This window comes from Amphiprion ocellaris, chromosome 3 (genome assembly GCF_022539595.1).
Source record: "Amphiprion ocellaris isolate individual 3 ecotype Okinawa chromosome 3, ASM2253959v1, whole genome shotgun sequence".
In the NCBI taxonomy this organism is placed as follows: Eukaryota; Metazoa; Chordata; class Actinopteri; family Pomacentridae; genus Amphiprion; species Amphiprion ocellaris.
The window spans coordinates 9,809,365-9,831,248 of record NC_072768.1 but is presented as its reverse complement, the minus strand read 5'-3'; the positions used below and the strand labels follow the sequence as shown (position 1 = coordinate 9,831,248).

The window sequence follows — 21,884 nt, the reverse complement described above, 5'->3', positions numbered from 1 at the left end:
AGACGATGCCACAGTGTGAAGATTTTGACGATTCATAAAACACTGTTGCCGTGGCAACGCATCGTTGCCGTAATAAACAAAGTACTTTTTGATAGGTTAAAAATGCTCAAATGCTCGCCAAAATTACCACACATATCTGGACCGGCAACCCATTTGATATTTTAGGGAAACTGCACATGTGTGTGGCAAAATGGCTCCATAGCGCCACCTGGAAATTTTCAAACAGTTACTACGGCCAGTACGTTTTAGCTAGAATCATGAAACTTGGTAGGCATATGTAACTCGTCAAGACACACAAAAATGTAATTGACACCCATGCCCAAAACCCAACAGGAAGTCGGCCATTTTGAATTATATGTCATACGTTTTGACGATTTTGGGTCATTTTTGTACATTTTCAAAAGCTATAAACTCACATAGGGTAACACCGAGAGAGCTGAAATTCGGCCAGGATGTAGTCCAGGCATGGGTGATCAAAAGTTATCAAAATGCTCACCTTAAGTCTGAGGGCGTGGCCATGGCGGCCTCGTGAATTTTGATGCTTCGCCATGAAACATCAACTGCTGTGTAACTGCCCTAAACATGCTCCAATCTGCCTCAAACTTTACAGGTGTGATCAGAGTCCAGTCCTGATCACATCCATAGGCCGACATAAACTCTCGGTCGCAGCGCCACCTGGTGGTTGGAAGGAAATGCTCTATAACTAGCCTGGACATGGTCCGATCTGCCTGAAATTTTACGTGTGATCAGAGTCTGACCCTGATCACATCCATAGGCCAATATACACTCTCGGTCGCAGCGCCACCTGGTGGATGGACAGGAAAAGCTCTAGAAGTAGCCTGAATATGCTCCAATCTGCCTGAAATTTTGCACGTGTGATCAGAGTCCAGCCCTCATCGCATCCATAGGCCGACATGCACTCTCGGTCGCAGCGCCACCTGGTGGATGTGCGTGGATTCGCCGACCAGCAAGGATGCGAGGACCCGTCCAACGCTGCTTGCAGCTTTAGTTTACTTTTTGATCGCAACAACTTGTCAAGATATGGAAATGATTTTAATTTGATATTCATTTCCACGTGTAGTAATCCTGACACCACAGCATACAAACTAAACAGGAACTATTAAGGAAGAAGTTTCGGTTATCTCCCTGCCTTGTAAATGGAGAAAATTTATTTTTAAAAAATGCATAAAAGTTTTCTTGGTGCATGAACTGAGGCTGCTGACTGACCTTATATTGCACAATGTTCAATGTCTTTAAATATTTTCACAGTAAGGATTCATCTGTCGATCTATCTATACCTGAAACCTGATCCTCTGTATATAGTCTTCTACATGTTTGTTGTTTTTTTTTTTTTTTTAAGAATAAAGTCATCTGTATATAATGCTATGGGCAATTTTTGCACCGTTTTTTTCTTATTTATTCTTGCACTGCCTTTATACTCTTATACTTTCTCCTTTCCTAAGGAAGAAGTTTCGGTTATTTCCCCAGTTATGTTTGAAATGTAACATTACTTCTTCAGCTCAGTGCATCAGTGATCATATTGGTTTAGTGGTTGGAAGTCAATAAAACATTAGCGTCAGTCAAATTGAATGCGTCAGTGGATGGAAGTGGTGGTTGCCTTGTGCTGCTCTTCACTTCACTGCAGCTCCATGGCTCCATCTGCTGGACGGACAGAAGTGCAGCAGCTGATGGCAGCTTCTTTGACCTCACGCTGCTGTCAGACCCACAGATTAGGGTTTATTTCAGATATATATAATAGAAAATAGTAATTAAAAAATAAGGTGATGTTGTATTTTTGCAGCAGTGAGTTTTACAGGGTTAAGAGCAACCAGTCAAAGGTTATTACTGAGGATTTCAAACAAAAACATTCAGGCAAACAGTTAACATCATACGGTGCCTGACATGTTTGTTTTTTTTTGCGGGTCGATACAGATTTTTTTTGTAATCAAGGAGATCAATAACCAAGATTTGGAATCACTACACATTTGCAGAAAAAATAAAGTTTTTGAACAGCACATAAAGTTAAGTTAAAATTAAAATAATCACGAGTTGCAGCCTTTGCTTATTTATGTTTTACATGCTGAAGTTGTCCTTCAGTGTTTCACTGATCAGATTGTGCTGTGGGCAGGAACAAGATCAGAGGGAGGCAGCTGCAGCAGACCCAAAGTAGTTTCACATTCATTTATCTGCTCAGATTTCAGGGGGCTTTTTTTTTTTTTTTTTTTTTTTTTAAGAAATGGGACCAATAATTAAAAACATGCTAAATATCAGATGGGATAATTGGTGTCACAGGACATCTGCAGACACAGGTCAAAGATTACAAGGAGTTTATTTAACGAATGAAACTAAAACCAACACAGAAAGGATAACTAAACCAAGGTGAAAACAAAAAGGGGAAACCAGACTAATTGTAGGAGAAAGGTTCTGGTTTCAAAGTCTGTGGTCTGGCAGAGAGCGGAAGAATGAAGAACCGGGCCTTCGTGGATCAAGGTGATTGAGAACAGGTGAATCAACCCCCACACCTGTGAGAGAGATGGATGGATGGATGGATGGATGGATGGATGGATGGATGGATGGATGGATGGATGGATGGATAGATAGGTAGGGAGGTAGATGGACCATAGATAGATGGATGGATAGGTAGATCCTGCAGTGGGGAAATTTTCAGTGTGGCAGTAGCAGATAGGAAAAAAAGTTAAAAAAAAAAAAAAGCAGCACTCAGTGCACAGATATAAATAGATGCTTTCTCCTTAGAGAAGAAATAGAAATGCTTGAAAAAAAAAACCCCTGTGAAATTGCACATATTGACTTATTTACATTTTATTGCAGTTACTTCATGGGTGATCTGAACTACTGGGAGCAGGCTTGATTGAACACAGTCTGACTGCTGCAGGAAGGAAGGACCTCCTTCCAACATCGTGGGTGAAGCAGTCTGTCCCTGAAGGAGCTGCCGGTGATGGTCCTGTTTCCTGCAGGGGGTGGGAGATGTCCTCCATGATAGACAACAGCTTTGTCATCATCCTCCTGTCTACCACCAGCCCAGGACAGAGCTTGCTTTCTTAACCAGTTTCTTTAGTCTCTTCCTGTCTGCAGCCGTGATGCTGCTGCTCCAGCAGACCAGTCCATACAGGATGGCTGATACCACCACACAACCATAAAAGGTCCTCAGAATTGCTCCCTGCACCCCGAAGGACCTCAGTTTCCTGAGCAGGTGAAGTCTGTTCTGACCTTTCTTACACCGTGCGTTGGTGTTCTATCTCTAGACATGTTTGAATGTCTTTATCAATAAATGCTCAAACATATGTTGAGTGTCAGCTCAGCTCTTTGTTCCATACATGTAAATGTTCCTATGTGATTGGTGTCTTGCAGTCAGAGTGTAAAGAATTGAAGCTGTCAGAGGCTTTCTGTGGTGAAGAGGCTGCAGGACATCAGCTGCTCCAACAGGTGAAGCCTTTGTTCTTTGGCTCCAACCAGAAGCAGCAATAAATCAGCATGAGCTGCAGCTTATCCACCTCATAGAGTGTATAATAAAGAAACCAAGAGGTTTTAGTTGATAGCTGTCGCTAGCAGTGTGTTGTTCAGGTTGTGAGGAGAAGTAAAAAGCTTACAGCACCTGGTATTCCCAGGTAGTCTCCCATCCAAATACTAACCAGGTCCAACCCTGCTTAGCTTTGCAGATCAGATGAGATCAGGTGTATTCAGTCTCAGAAACAAACCTGACATGATTCAGATCTCCACTCACACCTTTTATTTGTCGTTTGGTTGCGCCAGTACTGGTTGATAGCATCATTTAAGCAAAGTTAGAGCAACATCTTGTAGGACAGGTGGTGTAGAGGTAAGTTTTTTGCCTCCCCGGTACCTTAGTACCTTTATTATCTTCACTTCCTTAATACTTTTGTGTACCATCATTTACGAAAACTAACAGCTACACCCAGTAGGAAGGATAGTGCAGTGGTAAGTTATCTGCCTCTCATCCAGGAGGTCCTTGGTTGGAATCCAGCTCAAGGCTCTTTTTACACTTTGGCTGCATGACAACCTCTTGCAACCATCATTCCAACAAACTCCACCAGGGACCTTGTGTGACAGATAGCTCACACAGAGGGTGTGTGTCTGTCATGTGGATGGTCATGGTTCGAATCCCTGCTTGGAACCTTGTGGAGGGTGATAGTGGAGTGGAAAGGTTGTGGTCTGTGGTGTGGAGTGGAGTGGAGTGTCACTGGACTGGATCTGGCAAAAAGGAAAACAAGGAGATTTACCCATAAGCAAGGCACGAAGGCACGAAGGCACGAAGGCACGAAGGCACGAAGGCACGAAGGCACGAAGGCACGAAGGCACGAAGGCACGAAGGCACGAAGGCACGAAGGCACGAAGGCACGAAGGCACGAAGGCACGAAGGCACGAAGGCACGAAGGCACGAAGGCACGAAGGCACGAAGGCACGAAGGCACGAAGGCACGAAGGCACGAAGGCACGAAGGCACGAAGGCACGAAGGCACGAAGGCACGAAGGCACGAAGGCACGAAGGCACGAAGGCACGAAGGCACGAAGGCACGAAGGCACGAAGGCACGAAGGCACGAAGGCACGAAGGCACGAAGGCACGAAGGCACGAAGGCACGAAGGCACGAAGGCACGAAGGCACGAAGGCACGAAGGCACGAAGGCACGAAGGCACGAAGGCACGAAGGCACGAAGGCACGAAGGCACGAAGGCACGAAGGCACGAAGGCACGAAGGCACGAAGGCACGAAGGCACGAAGGCAGATTTTGCCCAAATGTAAAAAAAAAAAAGCTTGAGCAGGGTGGGGGATTGAACCTGCACTCTCCAGGTTCCAAACCACCACCACTACCTCTGGACTACCAGTCCTACATACCCAAATACAGGCTTTTCTTCTATTCATCAAGGCGGTGACATCAACACTGAAAGAAAAAAAAACAATCCACAAAATCAAAAAAAGAAGATAATCTACCTACAACTTTTAAAGAACACGCTAAAAAACACAATACTAAAAAGTCACACTCTTCTCCTCATCACTCATTTTTACATTTTAACACAATTTCAAAGCCACACAAATCACATTCTTCATGTCAAATCACTTCTCTTCACTACAAATGGGAGAGAACAGCAAACAAATAAAATACAACTTATGGCTTAAATATCTTCAAAATCTCTTTGCTATTCCTCTACATTCAAATTCCTCAACACCACTCAACAATCACCTGCAGGATCTCTTACTTCTTTCTTAGCTCTGACAAAACATCTTCAAGACTCTGAGAAGACAACTCATTTTCAACACATTTGCTGCTTCGTCTAAGTGTCCACGCACATCTCCAGTCATCCACAGGCCTCACCACTGATCAGCTGCACAAACTTACATGTTAAACTTCTCCAAAGATAAAATACAGGCCCTTCTGTCTGATCACAACTTTTACTGGTGGCTCATATTTCAAGTTCATTTCCTTGCAAAGTCTTTATTTTGGATTAAAGTGGGATCTGTGACCAGGCAGATCACTTGTTTATTCTTAGCATTTGGATTTCACTGACATTCCTGTCATGTAGAAAAATAGAAATATCTTTGCATTGATTCAGCTAAACTAACTGCAGACACTGAGAGGCGTAAAGTTCAACAAATGCTGTTTTTATTTACTTCACTGGTGACATCAGTAGATGCTTGCAGTGAAACCACCACTGCAAATATTTATGCATTTAAGTATTACAACTGAAAACTCCCTACAAACGTCCACTTCTAACACCACAAACATTGTCCAGAGGAAATGATATTAGCTGAACATAAAAACATGTAAAACAGCTCTGATGCTTTCATCCTGAGCTCCACTCAAACATTTCACTGTGCAGCAGCTCAGCAGTTTGTTTAAGAAAAGCATTTAGGTTCAATCTGTGAAGCCCAAAACCCACCAGCTTTGAAAAATGACACCATTTACCAGAGTCACAAACTGTAAAAACCGAAGGAATTGTTGGATTTTCTATGTGAATGTGTCGCCTCTCTAGTTAACTCACCCGGTTACGTCTCCATCCTGACGCTGCTCTGCTGGACCGGAGCTTCTGGACCAGCCGGGTGGACCTTCCTTCACAGATCTTCCCGGTGGGAGTGATTCTGAGTCGGCCTTGGTTGACTGCAAACTCCTTAAAATGGACACATGAGAGGAAATCGTGGACAAATCGATACAACAGCTTGTTCGGTTTGTCCTGTTCTTAAATGGGTAGAAAACTGCTGAGAGCCCTCAGTTCAATTCAATTTTCAATTCAATTTTATTTATATAGCGCCAATTACAGTCAAATTGTCTCGAGACGCTTTACAGAACCAATATGCCTGACCCCCAGAGCAAGCCAAAAGGCGACAGTGGCAAGGAAAACACCCTTTTAACAGGGAAAAAAACCTCGAGCAGAACCCGGCTCTAATGTGGGGGGAACCATCTGCCTGCTGGCCGGGCGGGTTGAGAGGGACAGAAGAGGTAGAAAGGTAGAGATAGAGGGGTAGAGGTAGAGATAGAGGGGTAGAGATAGAGAGGTGGGGGGTGGGACACAAGGACCATAAAACACAGCCACACATCTGAAGCATCCAGCATCCAGCTCTGGGACCAGGGACACTCGGAGAAAGGACACAGAAAGAAACAGAGTGAATGTAATGCAATAATGGTATATGTAGTAAATACATAGGTAGTTAGAGAAGGGCTCAGTGCATCAAGAGAGGTTCCCCAGCAGTCTAGGCCTATAGCAGCATAACTAGGGGCAGAACTAAGGGACGTCAAGAGGGGAAGTCAGTTGTGCAAATGAAAACACAAGCATACCCCGTCAGGGTCCCCCAGTCAGCCCTAACTATAAGCTTTGTCGAAAAGGAAGGTTTTAAGCCTGGTCTTAAAAATAGAGAGGGTGTCCGCCTCCCGAACCCAAACTGGGAGCTGGTTCCACAGGAGAGGCGCCTGATAACTGAAGGCTCTGCCTCCCATTCTACTTTTAGAGATTCTAGGAACAACAAGTAAGCCTGCAGTCTGAGAGCGAAGAGTTCTGCTAGGATAATATGGTACTATCAGGTCTTTAAGATATGATGGAGATTGGTTGTTAAGAGCTTTATATGTCAGAAGAAGGATTTTGAATTCTATTCTAGATTTAACAGGAAGCCAATGAAGAGAATCCAATATAGGAGAAATATGATCTCTCTTGCTAACTCCCGTCAGTACTCTGGCTGCAGCATTTTGGATCAGCTGTAGATGTTTCAGAGAGCTTTTGGGACAACCTGATAATAAGGAATTACAGTAGTCAAGCCTAGAAGTAACAAATGCATGGACTAGTTTTTCTGCATCACTCTGAGACAGGATGTTCCTGATTTTCACAATATTTCTCAGGTGGAAAAAGGAAGTCCTACAGATTTGTTTTATGTGCGAGTTAAAGGACATGTCCTGGTCAAAGATAACACCGAGGTTCCTCACAGTAGTACTGGAGGCCAATGTAATGCCATCCAGAGTAGCTATATGCTTTGAAAGCAATTCTCTAAGATGTTTGGGGCCAAATACAATGACTTCAGTCTTGTCTGAATTTAGTAGTAAGAAATTATAGGTCATCCAGGTCTTTATGTCCTTAAGACAATCTTGCAGTCTAGCTAGCTGATTAGTTTCATTTGGCTTCATAGATAAATACAATTGAGTGTCGTCAGCATAACAATGGAAATTAATACAGTGCTTCCTAATAATGTTGCCTAAGGGAAGCATGTATAATGTGAACAGTATTGGTCCTAAGACAGAACCCTGAGGAACTCCATGATTAACCCTAGTATGCTCAGAAGAGTCATTGTTGACATGCACAAACTGGAACCTGTCTGATAAGTAGGATTTAAACCAGTCCAGTGCTGTCCCTTTAATGCCAATAGAATGTTCTAGTCGCTGTAATAAAAGTTTGTGGTCGATTGTATCGAATGCTGCACTAAGGTCCAATAAAATAAGTATAGAGACCAGTCCATTATCTGACGCTATGAGAAGGTCATTAGTAACTTTCACCAGAGCTGTTTCTGTGCTATGATGCACTCTGAAGCCTGACTGAAACTCTTCAAACAAGCTATTCCTTTGTAAATGTTCACATAATTGATTTGCAACTGTTCTTTCCAGAATTTTGGAGAGAAATGGGAGGTTGGAAACTGGTCTATAGTTGGCTAAAACATCTGGATCTAGAGTGGGCTTTTTAAGTAAAGGTTTGATTACAGCAACCTTAAAAGCCTGTGGTACATAACCTGTTACTAGAGAGAGATTAATCAGATCTAACATTGAGGAATCAGCTCTGACAGAGTGTTGCTCTGACTCCATGTGTGACTGAGGCTGGAGTGAAAAGAGCTGCTGCTGCTCAGATGCAGCTTCTTATTAGCACAACAACAGACGCTGCGTTCACTACGTCTGTGGGTGTGGAGCTGATAAAGAGGATCTTCACCACTGACCTGAGCTGCTGCCACACGGTGAGACGTCCAACAGAGTCACTGAGCAGCTGATGATGAAGAAGATGAAGGCTTCAGGAGGAGGTGGAGGAGGAGAAGCTGCAGGGCCACATGAGACACTGAAGAGACAAACCAGAAATGATTCACACACTAGACATGAAGAAAAGAAAACATCAGAGAGTGTAAAATACAAGAATGAGTCCTGAACATCACAGGCGTAACCCGTAGAGCTACATGACCACACATGTTCTGGTCTTGAAAACGTGTATTAATCCAATAGAAAGTCTAGGGGTAGGGTTAGGGTTGGAGAGGAAGGTCCTTACAGTTGTAATGAAAAAAATAGGGTAATTAATATTACACATAAATATTTTTAATGTTAATACTAAGCAGCCGAATATTCTGAGAAATTAATCCGTGGTTTTTCCTTCAGCCGTTGTAGATCTAGATAACCTAAAGGTACAGTGCAACCACAACGGCTGACGGAAAAACCCCAACTTTATTCTAAGAATTTTTTGGCTAGTGTGACTTAATATTAAATTATGAAAAAATGTATAATTTTATATCCATGTTTTTGGTACATTGCTACTGTCAGGACCTTCCTCTGTAACCCGAACCCTACCCCTGGACTTTCTATTGGATTGATACACCTTTGCTGACAGCCAACATGTGTGATCATATAGCTCTGTGGGTTAAGCCACTGACGCATGTAGTTGGTCCTCAATGCTGAGGCCCTGGTTCGATTCCCGCTCGCAACCCTGTGCTATATTAGTTGTTCTCATTCTTATTTCTACCCCATTGTCTGGCTGTCTCTCACTACGCCAATTAACTGCAAAAGACTACAACACTTATTTACAAATTTCCTGTTTATTTATTAAATACAATTCTTTAATTTCTTACATCTTTTTCCCCCCATACTTTATAAAAGTTTAATTGTCTTAACTTTTTCCCATTTATTTAATTGCTTCTTTTTTATGTATTTTCTTTCTTTAATCTTCTTCTTTCTAGAATTTAACACCAACCTTCAATTTTGGGTCATTTTTAGACATTTTGAAAAGCTATCAACTCAAACAGGGTAACATCGACAGATATGAAATTCAGCCAGGATGTACTGCACACATGGGTGATCAAAAGTTATCAAAATGCTCCGCAAAAGTCTGAGGGCGTGGCCATGGCAAGGCTCCTGAACTTTGATGCTTCCACATGACACATCAACTGCTGTGTAACTGCCCTAAACATACTCTAATCTGCCTCAAACTTTACATGTATGATCAGAGTCCCGCCCTGATGACGTTCACATGCTGAAATACAGCCACAGTCATAGCGCCACCTGTTGGATAGAAGGAAAAGCTCTATAACTAACCTGGACATGGTCCGATCTGCCTGAAATGTTATATGTGTCATCAGAGTGCGGACGTGATCACATCCATAGGCCAATATACACTCTCGGTCGCAGCGCCACCTGGACGACCAGCATGGATGCGAGGACCCGTCCAACGCTGCTTGCAGCTTTAATTAACAGTTTTGTATTTGCGAATCTGTAAATGTGGTGGAGGAACATTCGGGTTCTTTTCTGAGTAGCTTGCATTGAATGTGTCACAAAAGTACATTTTCTCGACAAACTGCACTTTAAGTATTAAAAATAAAGTGCTCACAACGCAGAAAAATGTCTCCAGTGAGTCTTAATACTCAGTATGTTATTGTCATTGATGCACTGATGTGTAAAGGGTAAAAGTGGGGTCATTTCATTGAACTATATATTGTAGGGTTATTTTTTTTCTATCTGTGCTAGTGATTAAAGGTAGTGGAGTAACAAATATACAAGGCCTATAAAAAGTATTCACCCACCTTGGAACTTTGCACCTTTTACTGCTTTTCAGCATTGAATTGTGATGAATATATCTGGGCATTTTGACATGAATTTACAAAAAGGGGCTCTTTTATGCCACGGTGAAAACAAATGTCTACACAGTAATGACAATTCTTTAAAAAATATAAAATGTAAAGTATGTGATTGGAGTGTGTGGACAGCCTTCTACATATGGACACTACAAATTTACCCCAATTGCCTTTGCAAAACTGCTTAAGCTCTGTCAGGTTGCAGAGGTATCGCCACGAGTGAAGAGCCCTTTTTAAGTCCAGCCATAAATTTTCAATTGGATTGAGGTCTAGAATCTGTTTCATCCACTCAAGAATGTTCACCTTGTTGTCTTTAAACCATTTCTGTGCAGCTTTGACTGCATGTTCAGGTATTTTTTTTTGCTGGAAAACAAATCTATCTCCTCTAACAGGCCTTTACAAGCCTTCCAGGGCCTGCTACTGAGAATCATCCCTACATCATGATGCTGCCACCACCATGCTTCACAGTTGGGGTGATGTGTTTGTGATGACGTGGACCTTCCAGATACAGGTGTCTTTATACTATAATAACTTGAAACACATTCACTGTGCTCAGATGATCTCCATTTAACTATTTGTGTGACTTCTAGGCCTTTAAAAGAAGGTGAATACTTATGGCGACACGTGTTTTACATTTTTTTTTGTTTAATAGACATTATTTTGTAGAAATCTGCTTTCGCTTTGATATGAAAGAATCTTTTTAGGTAAAGTCTTGTCAGTAAAGTCAGAATAAATTTACCATGATTCAGAGTTGAGAAGCAATAAATGGGGAAAACATCCGAGTGAACACTTTTTTATAGAGAGTGCGTTTCCCTCCGAAACATGGTGGATTGGAAGTATAGTAGAATGGAATAGTCAGATATAATAGTTGAACTTAAAAACTGAATGTAATATATATTCCACCATTGATATTTTAGAATTTTTGTTGGAATAAAATGCAATAAGGATTCATTTTTAAACTTGTTTAAAATTCACAGGTAATCTCAGAAACCTAATTAAACAGAATATATTAATAGTAATTCTGATATAGAATATCAGAAAATAGCTTTTTATTCAGGTCATTGGTAAAATCCCTAAAAACTCACCTCTGTGAATCAAAGTTCCACATTTAGACTTTTTTTTTCCATGAAAATCCCTTCCTGCCTTAAAATGGCTTAGATGCGACTCTAAGCTGCTGCATCCTTAAGAATATATTGGCCTAAAAGGTCCCTGCTCTGTCTCCACCCACACCTCTGCCACTCAGTTGGCTTGAGTCTCTACACTGTATAACTACTTTAGACTACACGATGGGAAGTTGTAAAATATTGGAGTAATTCAGCTGAACATATTCTGAGGAACAATAATGATAGAAAAAGCCCCACCCTGCCAGCTGACAGAACTGGTTCTTTATGTTTGTTATATATGAAACTTTAGAAGTCTGAATCTGTATTTTTGAGACCATCATTGGTGTATTGCAGTTTCAAGGTGGAAATGCTCAGCCATGGCACTGATTTCAAATTTCACTCATGATATGCCTTCTAGCATATAAAATAAAGCATATAGAAATGTTAATAAAGTCAGCAAAACTCGATTTTCACCAGAAGGAACCGTTATACTTTTATACACCTAAATAACAAACATCAATTTCTACAAACACATTTTACTAGAAATATCCAAATTATAACAAAACACAAAGGGTGATGCTTACAGAAACTGGCAACTTTGTTTTATTATTATTTATGTAGCTATGTTTTTATGGGTACTTGGATATACACAAAGCATCTACATTTATAAACTCTTTTTCTCTCTTGCTTTCTCTAAGTGCAGTGTTTGGATAGACAGTCACATGCAGTGACAGACTGGACAGTGTGGTGGCTGTGAGTGCCATTTGCACACAAGACAGGAACACTGAGAGGCTCTGTCTCCACGGCAGCGCAGCACACACACTCCTGCTCCACAGCAGCCCTCTGCAGGGAGTACATGGACTTACTGCGACATTTTCCCTGAGACACAGACAGACAGACAGACAGACAGACAGACAGACAGACAGACAGACAGACAGATGGAAGGATGCAGAGCATCACAGGGAGGGACAGAGAGGGTGGGACGGGGCAGGACAGTGTTATGATTTCACTGAACTTTGTAGGCTAATCCCAGGTGGAAAAAGCATTAATCGTTCTTTAAAAGTGTGTGCATGTGTGTTTGGACTCTTACCTCACAGTAGTGCAGTTCTATCTGGTGCTCTGATTGGCAGTCATCCACTTTAATGTAGTCAAGTGTTCCCGCTGTCCTTCGACACTCTGGCTCAGTACCTTCACACATGCACATTAACATCAAAATGGCTGCATTTTTTAAAAGAAAGTATACCAGCCTTGCAAAGCAGACAGCTCTACTTACACGCTTCACAGCAGGTGGTTCCAATCTGGCTCACTTTCCCCTGAAAATAAACACATGAAGAGGGAAAAACAGTAATGCAAATTTGTGGCAGATAGAAAAGTGTAGCTCATGAAATACTGTGAGATGGCTGGAGGTCGTACCCCCTGATCCAGGCAGGCTTGGCGGTTAAAAGGAGGGCAGGTTGTCACTTTGGTCTGCAGGACAAGACCTCCTTTACTGTTTACACCACAGGTATACGAGTTGCAACCGTCCTCGCTAGTGGTGTTTACCTGGAAGGAAGATGACACACATGCTCATTAAATATAGTTCCATCCTAAAGCTGTGTTCTAGACCCTAAAAGTTAATAAATGAAAACAAAATATAGAAATATTAATATAGACAAATTTTAACAGGTCTTATCTGCTTTTGTTTTTTTGTATTGCTCGGTATTAGTGTAGTGTTAACATCATACCTTACATAATACCAAACAGTTAATGAGTACTGCAGCATGTTTGCATTCTGTGTGTGAAAGGGCTGATGAGCAAGGCATCATTTTTTCTGCAGAGCACCTACTTGCAGATTGAAGAGGTTTCCATCGGGCCTTTGCATGACACAGGCAGTGGGAACACAGCGGCCACAGCAAGCGTCTTCCTCCTTCTGCAGAGTGTATCCCTGCAAACGTTGCGGTTAATTCACATTGTTAGCTATACAGGAAGACATCAGGAGGACATTACTGTAAATACAAAAACATACATTTAGCCGGAGCATTTTGCGGCAATAAATAATTCAGTGTTTACCTCTTAGAATAGAGCGAGTTATGGAGAGATCATGTGGCCACACATTAATGATGAGCAACGAAGGAATGCAGTCAAAGGATTAGAGAATCTTTGATGAAAATGATTAATGTTTAAATTCCTTAATTTGTTATGATGAAGGTGACAAATCATTATGGTGACAATAGAAAATAATGATGTGATGATGGTTACCATGGGGCAAGAGGGACAGCTGATTTGTCTGCAGGACAGTTTGTATTTCTTCACTGCACCGGCCTCCATGTTACACTCACAGTGTGTACACACATCCATCATCATCCTTTCTCCTGCCTGTACAAACACATATATCAAGATGGGATACAGAATGTACTATGCGAAAGTCTTTCCTACATGAAAATGAACGTTGCTTTTCTGAATGACTTACTCCTATCACAGTGTTATTGAGAACACAGGCATCCATAGGGGCTGTAGAGAGAAACAATTTTTATTGCCGTTCATTAAACAGTATATTAAACGTCAGTATTTATAAGGTCAAGTCAGGATAACCTATACTCGGATTACACCAATATGAGAGAGCCATCTGCTGTACAGACACTGCAACTGCAACTTGATATACAAACACTGTGTATGACTTAACAGAACATTTAGTGGAGTAAAAGTTTGATGATTCATTTTCTGTATGCACAAATGCATGTGTGTTTACCACAGTGGCAGCGAGGGCAGCAGTCCTGGGTGTTGCAGCGTAACTCAGTTCCCAGCGGGCAGGATGGAGCGTCCATAGCAGAGCAGCTGATGTTTGTTGAAGAGATGAACACCTCATCTTTCACCTTCACACACTGATGTAAGACACATTTATCATGTGGAGACGGCCAGACCTCACCCACCTACAAACAGAGACGAAGATTAAAATGAAATCAGCTACGAGAAAAGAGAAATTGCAGCATTAACTATATAGATGTGTGCTTCTCTGTGCATACATATATAGACTGAGTGGAGTGATACGTGATAGTAGGCAGTATTTCTAGACACATACACGTCTGAGGTTTCCCCCAATAAGTGTGTCCCCTCGCATATCTCCCACTGACTCCACACAGCTGGTTGGTGTGCACTTCCCACAGCACTCTCCTTCTGATGGAGTGTATGTTGAGCCCTGAAATATATAAAAAAAAGACTATAGAAGCTCAAATTTGCAAACGTAAATGTATGTTGTGTGTGTGAATCTCACAAGAGGGCAGGTCTGATCACAAACTGGTGGTTTGCACTGAGCAATGTGGAGTGAAGTGTCTTTGTCCTGTAGCTGGGTGCAACTGCACTTCTCACACCCTTCCTCCCATTCACTCCCCACTGGATGAGAAACGCCACCAACCACGCACACCTGGAGACACACATGATAACATGGACATTATTCAACAGCACAAACATGGAAACATGCTGCATTCAGAGTTGAGTCCAAACACAAACTCACCTTGTCTGGCAGGCAGTTGGTCTCTGTGCAGCCACAGTCGTTGGTAGATGTGGATGTGATGAACCCAGTGGGGCAGCTGTGAGTGGAGTTCTGGCAGCTGCATGCACATTCAAACACATCACAGCACTTTGTCTTTTTGACTGACAGTTGGCGATGTGCTGGACAGGAGGGGGGAGCTTGAAGAGCGCACTCTTCCTTTTTGCACACTGAGACAGAAAGGAGATAGAAAAGGTTATGTCAAAGAGATCACTGTTCCCGTCTGTGTGTTTGCAGTGTGTTAACATACCGCACTCGTGTATAGGTTGACATTCTCCGGGGTTTTTCAGCACCACAGTCTGACCATCCTCGCAACGGGGCACTTCAGGTAGGTCACAATTCACCATATCACACACTGGAAAGTCATAAAGTGAGTCAGTCCATTGCAGGTGGGCAAAGTACACAAAATCCGAGTAGCTAGGAAATGAATCAGAGGAATGAATCAGCAACAATCGGTTATCAATGAATGATTAAGGAGTTCCTCCTAAATAGCACAGAATCAGGGACTATATTATGAGTAATTATGAGATAGTAAAGAAACGATTAAAAGATACTTATAGGAATAATGGCTCATCAGGTAATTAGTTGTGAGCTGGACAAACTAGCAACAACTCCTTCATTGCAATCTGCTTTATCTACTTCTGGGCTTTGGCTTTTCTTTTCATGAGTAATTATTAATGAGCCAAATCAGTTCCCTTAATAAGAAAACCACAGAGCACATACAGAATAACAAATGAATAAATCATTAGTAATAGTATCTAGTTTAAGGTACGTAGTGGCTGGTTCAGAATTAATCAGGAACAGCAATATGAAGAAAGTGATCATTATTTTGTTTCACAGATATTTCTGAATTAACAGTTATCTACTGACTGGTCTCTGCCTGTTCTAACACATCACTATCTATACAGTCCTTGATTCAAAGGTATTCAAGGTATAAACATTTGTGATTCAATAATTATCAGGTCTTTTCTGACTTGTTTTACACTCATTACTGTGTACTGTATTGTAAGTGTTACCTATACAATCGGTGCAAGTAGGAGCTCACTATTTTTTGGGTGCATTTGTCTCTCATTTGATGAGTCTGCTGTAATAATAAATCTGGAAATGAAAACATTGCAATAAAGATACTTTTGCTTTAACATACCACACTCATACTCAGGGCAGCACTTGGATTCTCTCTTTTCTTTCAGGATCTCACAGGGTCCACACACTGGAGCTACACACACATACAGATGCTTAATTAAAAAGCTGTCAGTATTTTTCTGGTGTAGAAAAAGCAGAAAAACAGATGACATGAACAAAAAGAGGAGCAACAAGTGGTGACCTTTGACATCATTGCAGGGCCGGGCTGTGCAGTTGATGCGTTGTTGGTCTAAGCACATGCAAATCAAGCATGGGTTCTCATCCGGTACCCAACTCTGCATATACTGTGAAAACAAAGGAAAACCATGTTGATTTCACTGCTGTGTTTTGTTAGAATAAACAGTAGAGGGCAGTCAAATCACACTTTACTGTTAACACTTTCACAGTTGCCCCATATTATTCTAATAGAATATTATATACGTTATAATCTATAGCATCTTTAATTAAGAACTTGCTAAGTCACGTTTTTCTTGTTTTGTGTCTCACCATATATGTCTTCCCATGTTGGTCGACACACTGCCCGCATGCCTCTGGTGATACACACCGTCCGTGATGCAAAACCATCCCTCCAGTGCAGAAACAGCCTTCAGTAGGTGTGTCCATACAGGATGACTCGTTACCCCTAGCAACCGACCAGTCGCCTGGCAACGTCTGGAGGCTACCACAGTCCTGTACACACCCTGTCCGACATGCATCATACTCCATGGAAGTCGGGCACTGTAATGCTGCAAAAGAGAACAGAGTTAAGTATAGCTCTAGGCTCAGGTGTTAAAGTGCTTTCCACTGGATTGAAAGATAAATACTCAATAGCACATCACAAATGGACTTACGACAGAGGTGGGGGCTCCTCCAGTCCACGCACACGCCTCTCTGTCTACAGAGGCGTGCGTAGGCAGAAATTAGCTCGCACACATCGGACTCCTCACATGCCTGTTCCTCACACTTGCTGAGAAAAACTTGGACGGGAATGTATGCGTGACATGGTTCAAACACCTCAGAACGAAGGGCCTGACATCCCATCGCTGCTCCAGACACACACACTGCCCTCCGTTTTGGCAGGCACACACCACCGTCCTCAGCCACAGTCCAGTCTGAGATAAAGGCTGGCTGGTCGGTGGTCGAGTTGCCATTACGTAAAGAGAGGACATTAACTTTCTCCTCCCCACAGGCACCTGAGAGAAAGATATAGAGAACCGAGGTTAGAGGAAAAGGCAAATACAGAAACTGACACAGGGAGAAGCAGGGCTATTTTGTAGTTTTAAACAAATGGGTCTATATTTCTGTTACCGCAGAGTCCAGCAGTTTGACCACTGATGGTCGAGCTGAGTAATGTGATCGTAAACTCATTGCTTTGAGGGGTGAAAGTCAAGACGTAGCCGTGATCTGATTTCAGCTGCAGCATCACTCCTCCATAGCGCACCAGCTCCAGGCCAGAGAAGCGCCACGGCAGTGCAAGCTCTTCACGATCAATCACAGCCTGATCAAATAAACACAAGTCCCCACAAGGGATAAAGAAACATTTATAAACTCTCTTATAAAAATCAATTTCAGTGTCATTGCAGGTGTCCTAAAAAACGATACGCACACACAGCTTACCGTCATGTCATCCTTCAGCAGGAGCTTATGTGGTCCATGGATCACCTCCATGGCTTTCATGCAGACTTGGTTGTAATTCGCAGAGTCTTGACAACGTCCACTGTGTAGTTTGACCTCTGACCCTTCATTGACGCCTCTGCTGACAGTGAGAAGTGTGTAGGAGCACAAACCCTCCCCATCCAGCCTAAGTGCCAAGCTGTCAAACCTCACCACATGATTGGTGGAGCTGCCCATACACATGCCTGTCAGCACACACATGGAGGAGGAAGAGAGTGTTTGTACAGCAGCCAGAAACATGTCATCTATTAATAGTCATTATAAATAGACTAGAATGCTAGCTCCCAGCATGCATTGTTAACCGCAAGTGGGCAATGATGTAAACTTCATACAGGCATGTCTAGTCCAATGCTAGAAACTTGAGAAGCCATTTGATGATTTTGATGTACATACAAGGGCATTCCCAGTGGCAGCCACAGGTTTCCTGGACTCTGACAGGCGGCATGTTGTTTCTGCATGCTGGCGGCTCCAGCCTGTCGCAGCTGACTTTGTGATTCTGTACTGTCACTGCCCCACTGGGGTGGCACAGGAGTGAGTGGCAGCCGTCCTCCAGCAGCCAGGACTCGCCAGGCTGAAACATATGGAAATAAAAGATGCACAATTTCTTTCAAGTAATTCTTTGATGTTTATAAAAGGTTGCTGTACAGCTGCACTTTGTTTTGAACCTGAGCTGATAACGCTCACCTTTCTCTCATTTCCATTATCATCAACACACACTCCTGGTGGCCCCGCTGAAAAACAAAGGATGAAACTTTTCCATTAATGTCATCGTTTATCCACCTAATCTCATTGAAATTGTATAAATGAATAGAATTAACTTTGCCGGGAAAAAAATAAGTAAATGTGTGCATGTTTGTAAGCACCTCTGCAGATTCGCTCTGCGTAACTACTGTCCAGAGTCAGCAACATCCGCAACTGGTCCATGCTGTTCAGGTGTAGAGAGTTGTCTTGGTTGCCATGGCGGCCAAGCACACCAAGTTCACTCCTGTCATAGCCTGGTCCAACCCCGATGGGGAAAACTGACACACCTGAGGAAGGAGGAAGAGGGAGGATGAAAACATACTAACTAAGCCTTGAATTGAGTTATTCATTTTATTGGTAGCTTAATTACCTGCCGCCAGGGCCTCATTAGCTGCTTCTTTGATATCATCAGTTGATTTGTCAGTCACCAGCATTACCACAGCCTTGGCTATGCCAACTCTTCCACCACTGACTGGTGAGATGGACGTTTGCACAGCGAATTGCAGTGCAGAGCCTGCAGACAAAAAGAATAGTAAGTATACGGAAGCGTCCATCTGCTTTAATGCATGTTCATGTTTGTTTAAGTGTCTAATACCTAGTGCAGGGGCTGCAGTGGTCCTGCTTGGAATGCTCTCCACCAGTTTCAGGAGCTCCGATTTGCTTTGCTCATTCTTCCATGTGATCTCTGCTGTGTTGGTGTCACCATACTGAACCACACTTACATGAGTGGTGTTCTGCCCTGCACATATAAACGCACAATTAAATCACTATAGAAATGCAGGAAAACAACATCTACTCTTTGGTCACTTGACTCAGCACTAGCAGAATTTATGTATCTTGGTCTCATTGCATAGATTTTTATAAAGCTATGCGATGACAAAAAAAACCCCAAAGAACTTGCACACCTTTAAAGCAAGTTAGATCCTACTAGAAAAGATTCATCCACCCCGTGTACCTCCCTGGTTTCCCAAAGTCTACGTGCAAAAGTATTTGGACAGTTCTGCATTTTTTTTTCACTCTTCAGGCATTTTAGAACACTCACTTTAAAATATAACAAGAGATACTACATTAAAGTGTCAAGTCTCAGTTTTGATTTGACCAGCGTCACATAAAAGAAACAGTGTGGGAGACAAAACCCGTTGAACACATCATGTCCAAAGTTTAAGGGTTCATAAATCAGAAATGGACAGTAAAACCAAGTCATATTGAAAGATATGTTGCAAAAATCCTTTGTAATCAATAACGTACCAGATTCCTCGACTCACATATGTGTGATGGCTTCCATCTTCCCTGTGATATTCTCCTTGGCTTTCACTGCAATTTTTTTTTTTTAGAATGTACCCAACTGTTGACTTTGTCAAACCAGCTACCTTTGATATGCCTTTCATGGAGTTTTGTTTTCAGTGTCATTATTTTCTTCTTCTCTTGTATGTTCATATCTGTACTCTGCATATTGACAGAAAAATCCACCTCAGTCTAAATAGCAATTCTGAACCTTTATTCCACTCGGAGCCACGTGTAGCTTTGAAACAACACATAGGTCCAAAAACCTCTAATGGTCGAATGTCTAGTTACTTTTAAACCCTTAGATTTTGTGCACTAACAGGGCTAACACATAGTGCATTCAATATTGGTGTAAACCTGCTCAAATTGAACGTGCTGAAGTACAGAGCCTGAGAAACCAAGAATGTGTAACTGTCCAAATCGCAGATTGCATTTAAGAAAGGCCCCTTTGTCCCCTAAATGTCCTGGAAATATGTGCAAGTATTTGGAATGTCATTGCCAAAAACAGACTAAATAAAAACAGGTGGAACAAATAATTCTACACATCACTGAAAAGCAGTGCATCCTAAAAATGGAGAAATACAGTCAACATTTTGGTCACACCTACCTATGTCAGAATTACTGATAAAAGCTTTGACAAATGTCTTCATGTCCTCAAACTGCTGTCCAGCCTTCAGCAGGAACATCACATCTACGGGTGTCTTACATGGCACTGTGTAAACAAAATGTTTACAAGTTAATACAGGGTAATGAGTTTTTGTACAATGCTTGATGAAAATAAATAGGTTTGTCAATGTACCTGTGGGTGGCAGGCTGGAGTGTGTTGGGACGACAAGAGGTGGCAGTGTAGGTGAGAGTGGAATGACTGTGGTGCGTGTGATATTGACTATGCGGTGGACCAGTGTTGTCAGATGGGTGTAGTCATCCACCATCAGTGGGCGCTGAGGGGAGCTGAATGGGAACAAGTCAATTTCCTGTACTTTTGGTCCAACACCAATTGGATACACATGAGTGTGGGTGTGTGTAGATGGTGGACGTGTCACTGTGTCAGTCGGTGGGTTTTCTGTCACGAGGAAGACTAGCTGCGGAGGGGTGGGGCCAGGTGAGGGCTGGACTGTAGCCATTTCTTGGATAGCTGTCGTGACAGCTGTCCCAGTGTTTGTTTTGCTTCCACCTCTCCAACGAATCTCCCTCAGTCGTTGCAGCAGTCGGGTTCTGTGGTGTCTCACCTCCCAGCGACTAATCTCAACAGTGACCGTAATTGAATATTGGATCACAGTGATGCGAATTAACTCTTCATCCTCAGTCAGCTTTGAGATAACTTCCTCCAGGAAGATTAGCGACTTGTTGAAGTTGGTCTCACCGACAGAATCAGAGCCTTCCAGGATGAATGTCACGTCTTTGGCTGGAGAGAGGGAAGACGGCGATGTAGTGATGGGAGACAGGCCAGAGGGTGCGGTGGATGCACGAGTGTTGGGGAGATGTGTGGGGTTTGGCTCCAGGTGAGGAACTGGGGTGGTGGTAGTGGTTGTGGACTTCGGAGCTTTACCCGGTGTGGACTTCGGTGCTGGAGGTTTAACCACCTCAGGCTCCATCCCCAAGGTGCAGAGGTAATCTGTTAGCTCTAACAGACGATCAGGGAGCTCATTTGTGCTGCTCAGCACATAAGCCCTATTGTCCTCATTGGCTTTTGTAATGTCATTAATTTGCCCCATGTCTACCCCAGGACCCAGTGCCACTGTTAGGGTGGTGATGGCTTTTTTGCGGAGCATCTTGACAATGGAGCGGACATGGCGAGGATTAGCGCTGGCTGTCAAGATAATGGCAACGCGGCCAGCATTCTCACGCTTATTCTTGTCGTAGATGTTGATAGCAAGATATTTGACGGCCTCATCCAAGAAGGCTGCATCTCCTCCTGTGTAATGCAGCTCATGCACAGTCTTCTTAAACAGCCACTTCTGAACCTGCAGGTATAAATGAGCGAGACAAACAGGTAGATCAAGCAACCAGGTGCAGATCCTAACTGTCATTTTCAGCTTCCATTAGTCAACCAAGCAGCTTATTTCTGAGATAAATTTGATCAGTGAAGTATTATTCAACAC

The 21,884-nt window shown here is 42.6% G+C and overlaps 1 protein-coding gene across 3 annotated transcripts in view; it reads right to left on the bottom strand.

The window, feature by feature from the left end:
* Positions 1 to 2,804: 2,804 nt before the first annotated feature.
* Positions 2,805 to 21,884, bottom strand: part of vwf (von Willebrand factor) — a 33,998-nt gene continuing 14,918 nt past the window's right edge. Inside the window, exons 29-56 of one of the 3 annotated variants that reach the window (XR_008601202.1) lie at positions 20,582 to 21,752; positions 20,390 to 20,494; positions 19,094 to 19,237; positions 18,869 to 19,012; positions 18,621 to 18,785; positions 18,442 to 18,488; positions 18,151 to 18,328; positions 17,701 to 17,942; positions 17,392 to 17,581; positions 16,935 to 17,276; positions 16,591 to 16,829; positions 16,286 to 16,388; positions 16,106 to 16,177; positions 15,212 to 15,316; positions 14,926 to 15,131; positions 14,686 to 14,835; positions 14,494 to 14,610; positions 14,164 to 14,344; positions 13,885 to 13,925; positions 13,674 to 13,790; positions 13,261 to 13,359; positions 12,849 to 12,977; positions 12,709 to 12,748; positions 12,526 to 12,623; positions 8,440 to 8,555; positions 6,015 to 6,140; positions 4,870 to 4,915; positions 2,805 to 4,227 (exon numbers count right to left, since the gene is read on the bottom strand). Coding sequence is in view for 1 of the 3 variants with exons in the window: in XM_055009310.1 (XP_054865285.1) it covers positions 12,129 to 12,314; positions 12,526 to 12,623; positions 12,709 to 12,748; positions 12,849 to 12,977; positions 13,261 to 13,359; positions 13,674 to 13,790; positions 13,885 to 13,925; positions 14,164 to 14,344; positions 14,494 to 14,610; positions 14,686 to 14,835; positions 14,926 to 15,131; positions 15,212 to 15,316; positions 16,106 to 16,177; positions 16,286 to 16,388; positions 16,591 to 16,829; positions 16,935 to 17,276; positions 17,392 to 17,581; positions 17,701 to 17,942; positions 18,151 to 18,328; positions 18,442 to 18,488; positions 18,621 to 18,785; positions 18,869 to 19,012; positions 19,094 to 19,237; positions 20,390 to 20,494; positions 20,582 to 21,752 (4,611 nt within the window). In the remaining 2 variants the exon portion in view is untranslated. Of the gene's footprint in view, positions 4,228 to 4,869; positions 4,916 to 6,014; positions 6,141 to 8,439; positions 8,556 to 12,020; positions 12,315 to 12,525; positions 12,624 to 12,708; positions 12,749 to 12,848; positions 12,978 to 13,260; positions 13,360 to 13,673; positions 13,791 to 13,884; positions 13,926 to 14,163; positions 14,345 to 14,493; positions 14,611 to 14,685; positions 14,836 to 14,925; positions 15,132 to 15,211; positions 15,317 to 16,105; positions 16,178 to 16,285; positions 16,389 to 16,590; positions 16,830 to 16,934; positions 17,277 to 17,391; positions 17,582 to 17,700; positions 17,943 to 18,150; positions 18,329 to 18,441; positions 18,489 to 18,620; positions 18,786 to 18,868; positions 19,013 to 19,093; positions 19,238 to 20,389; positions 20,495 to 20,581; positions 21,753 to 21,884 lie in introns of those variants that run through there. The other 2 variants (XR_008601203.1, XM_055009310.1) reach the window with 2 other exon arrangements.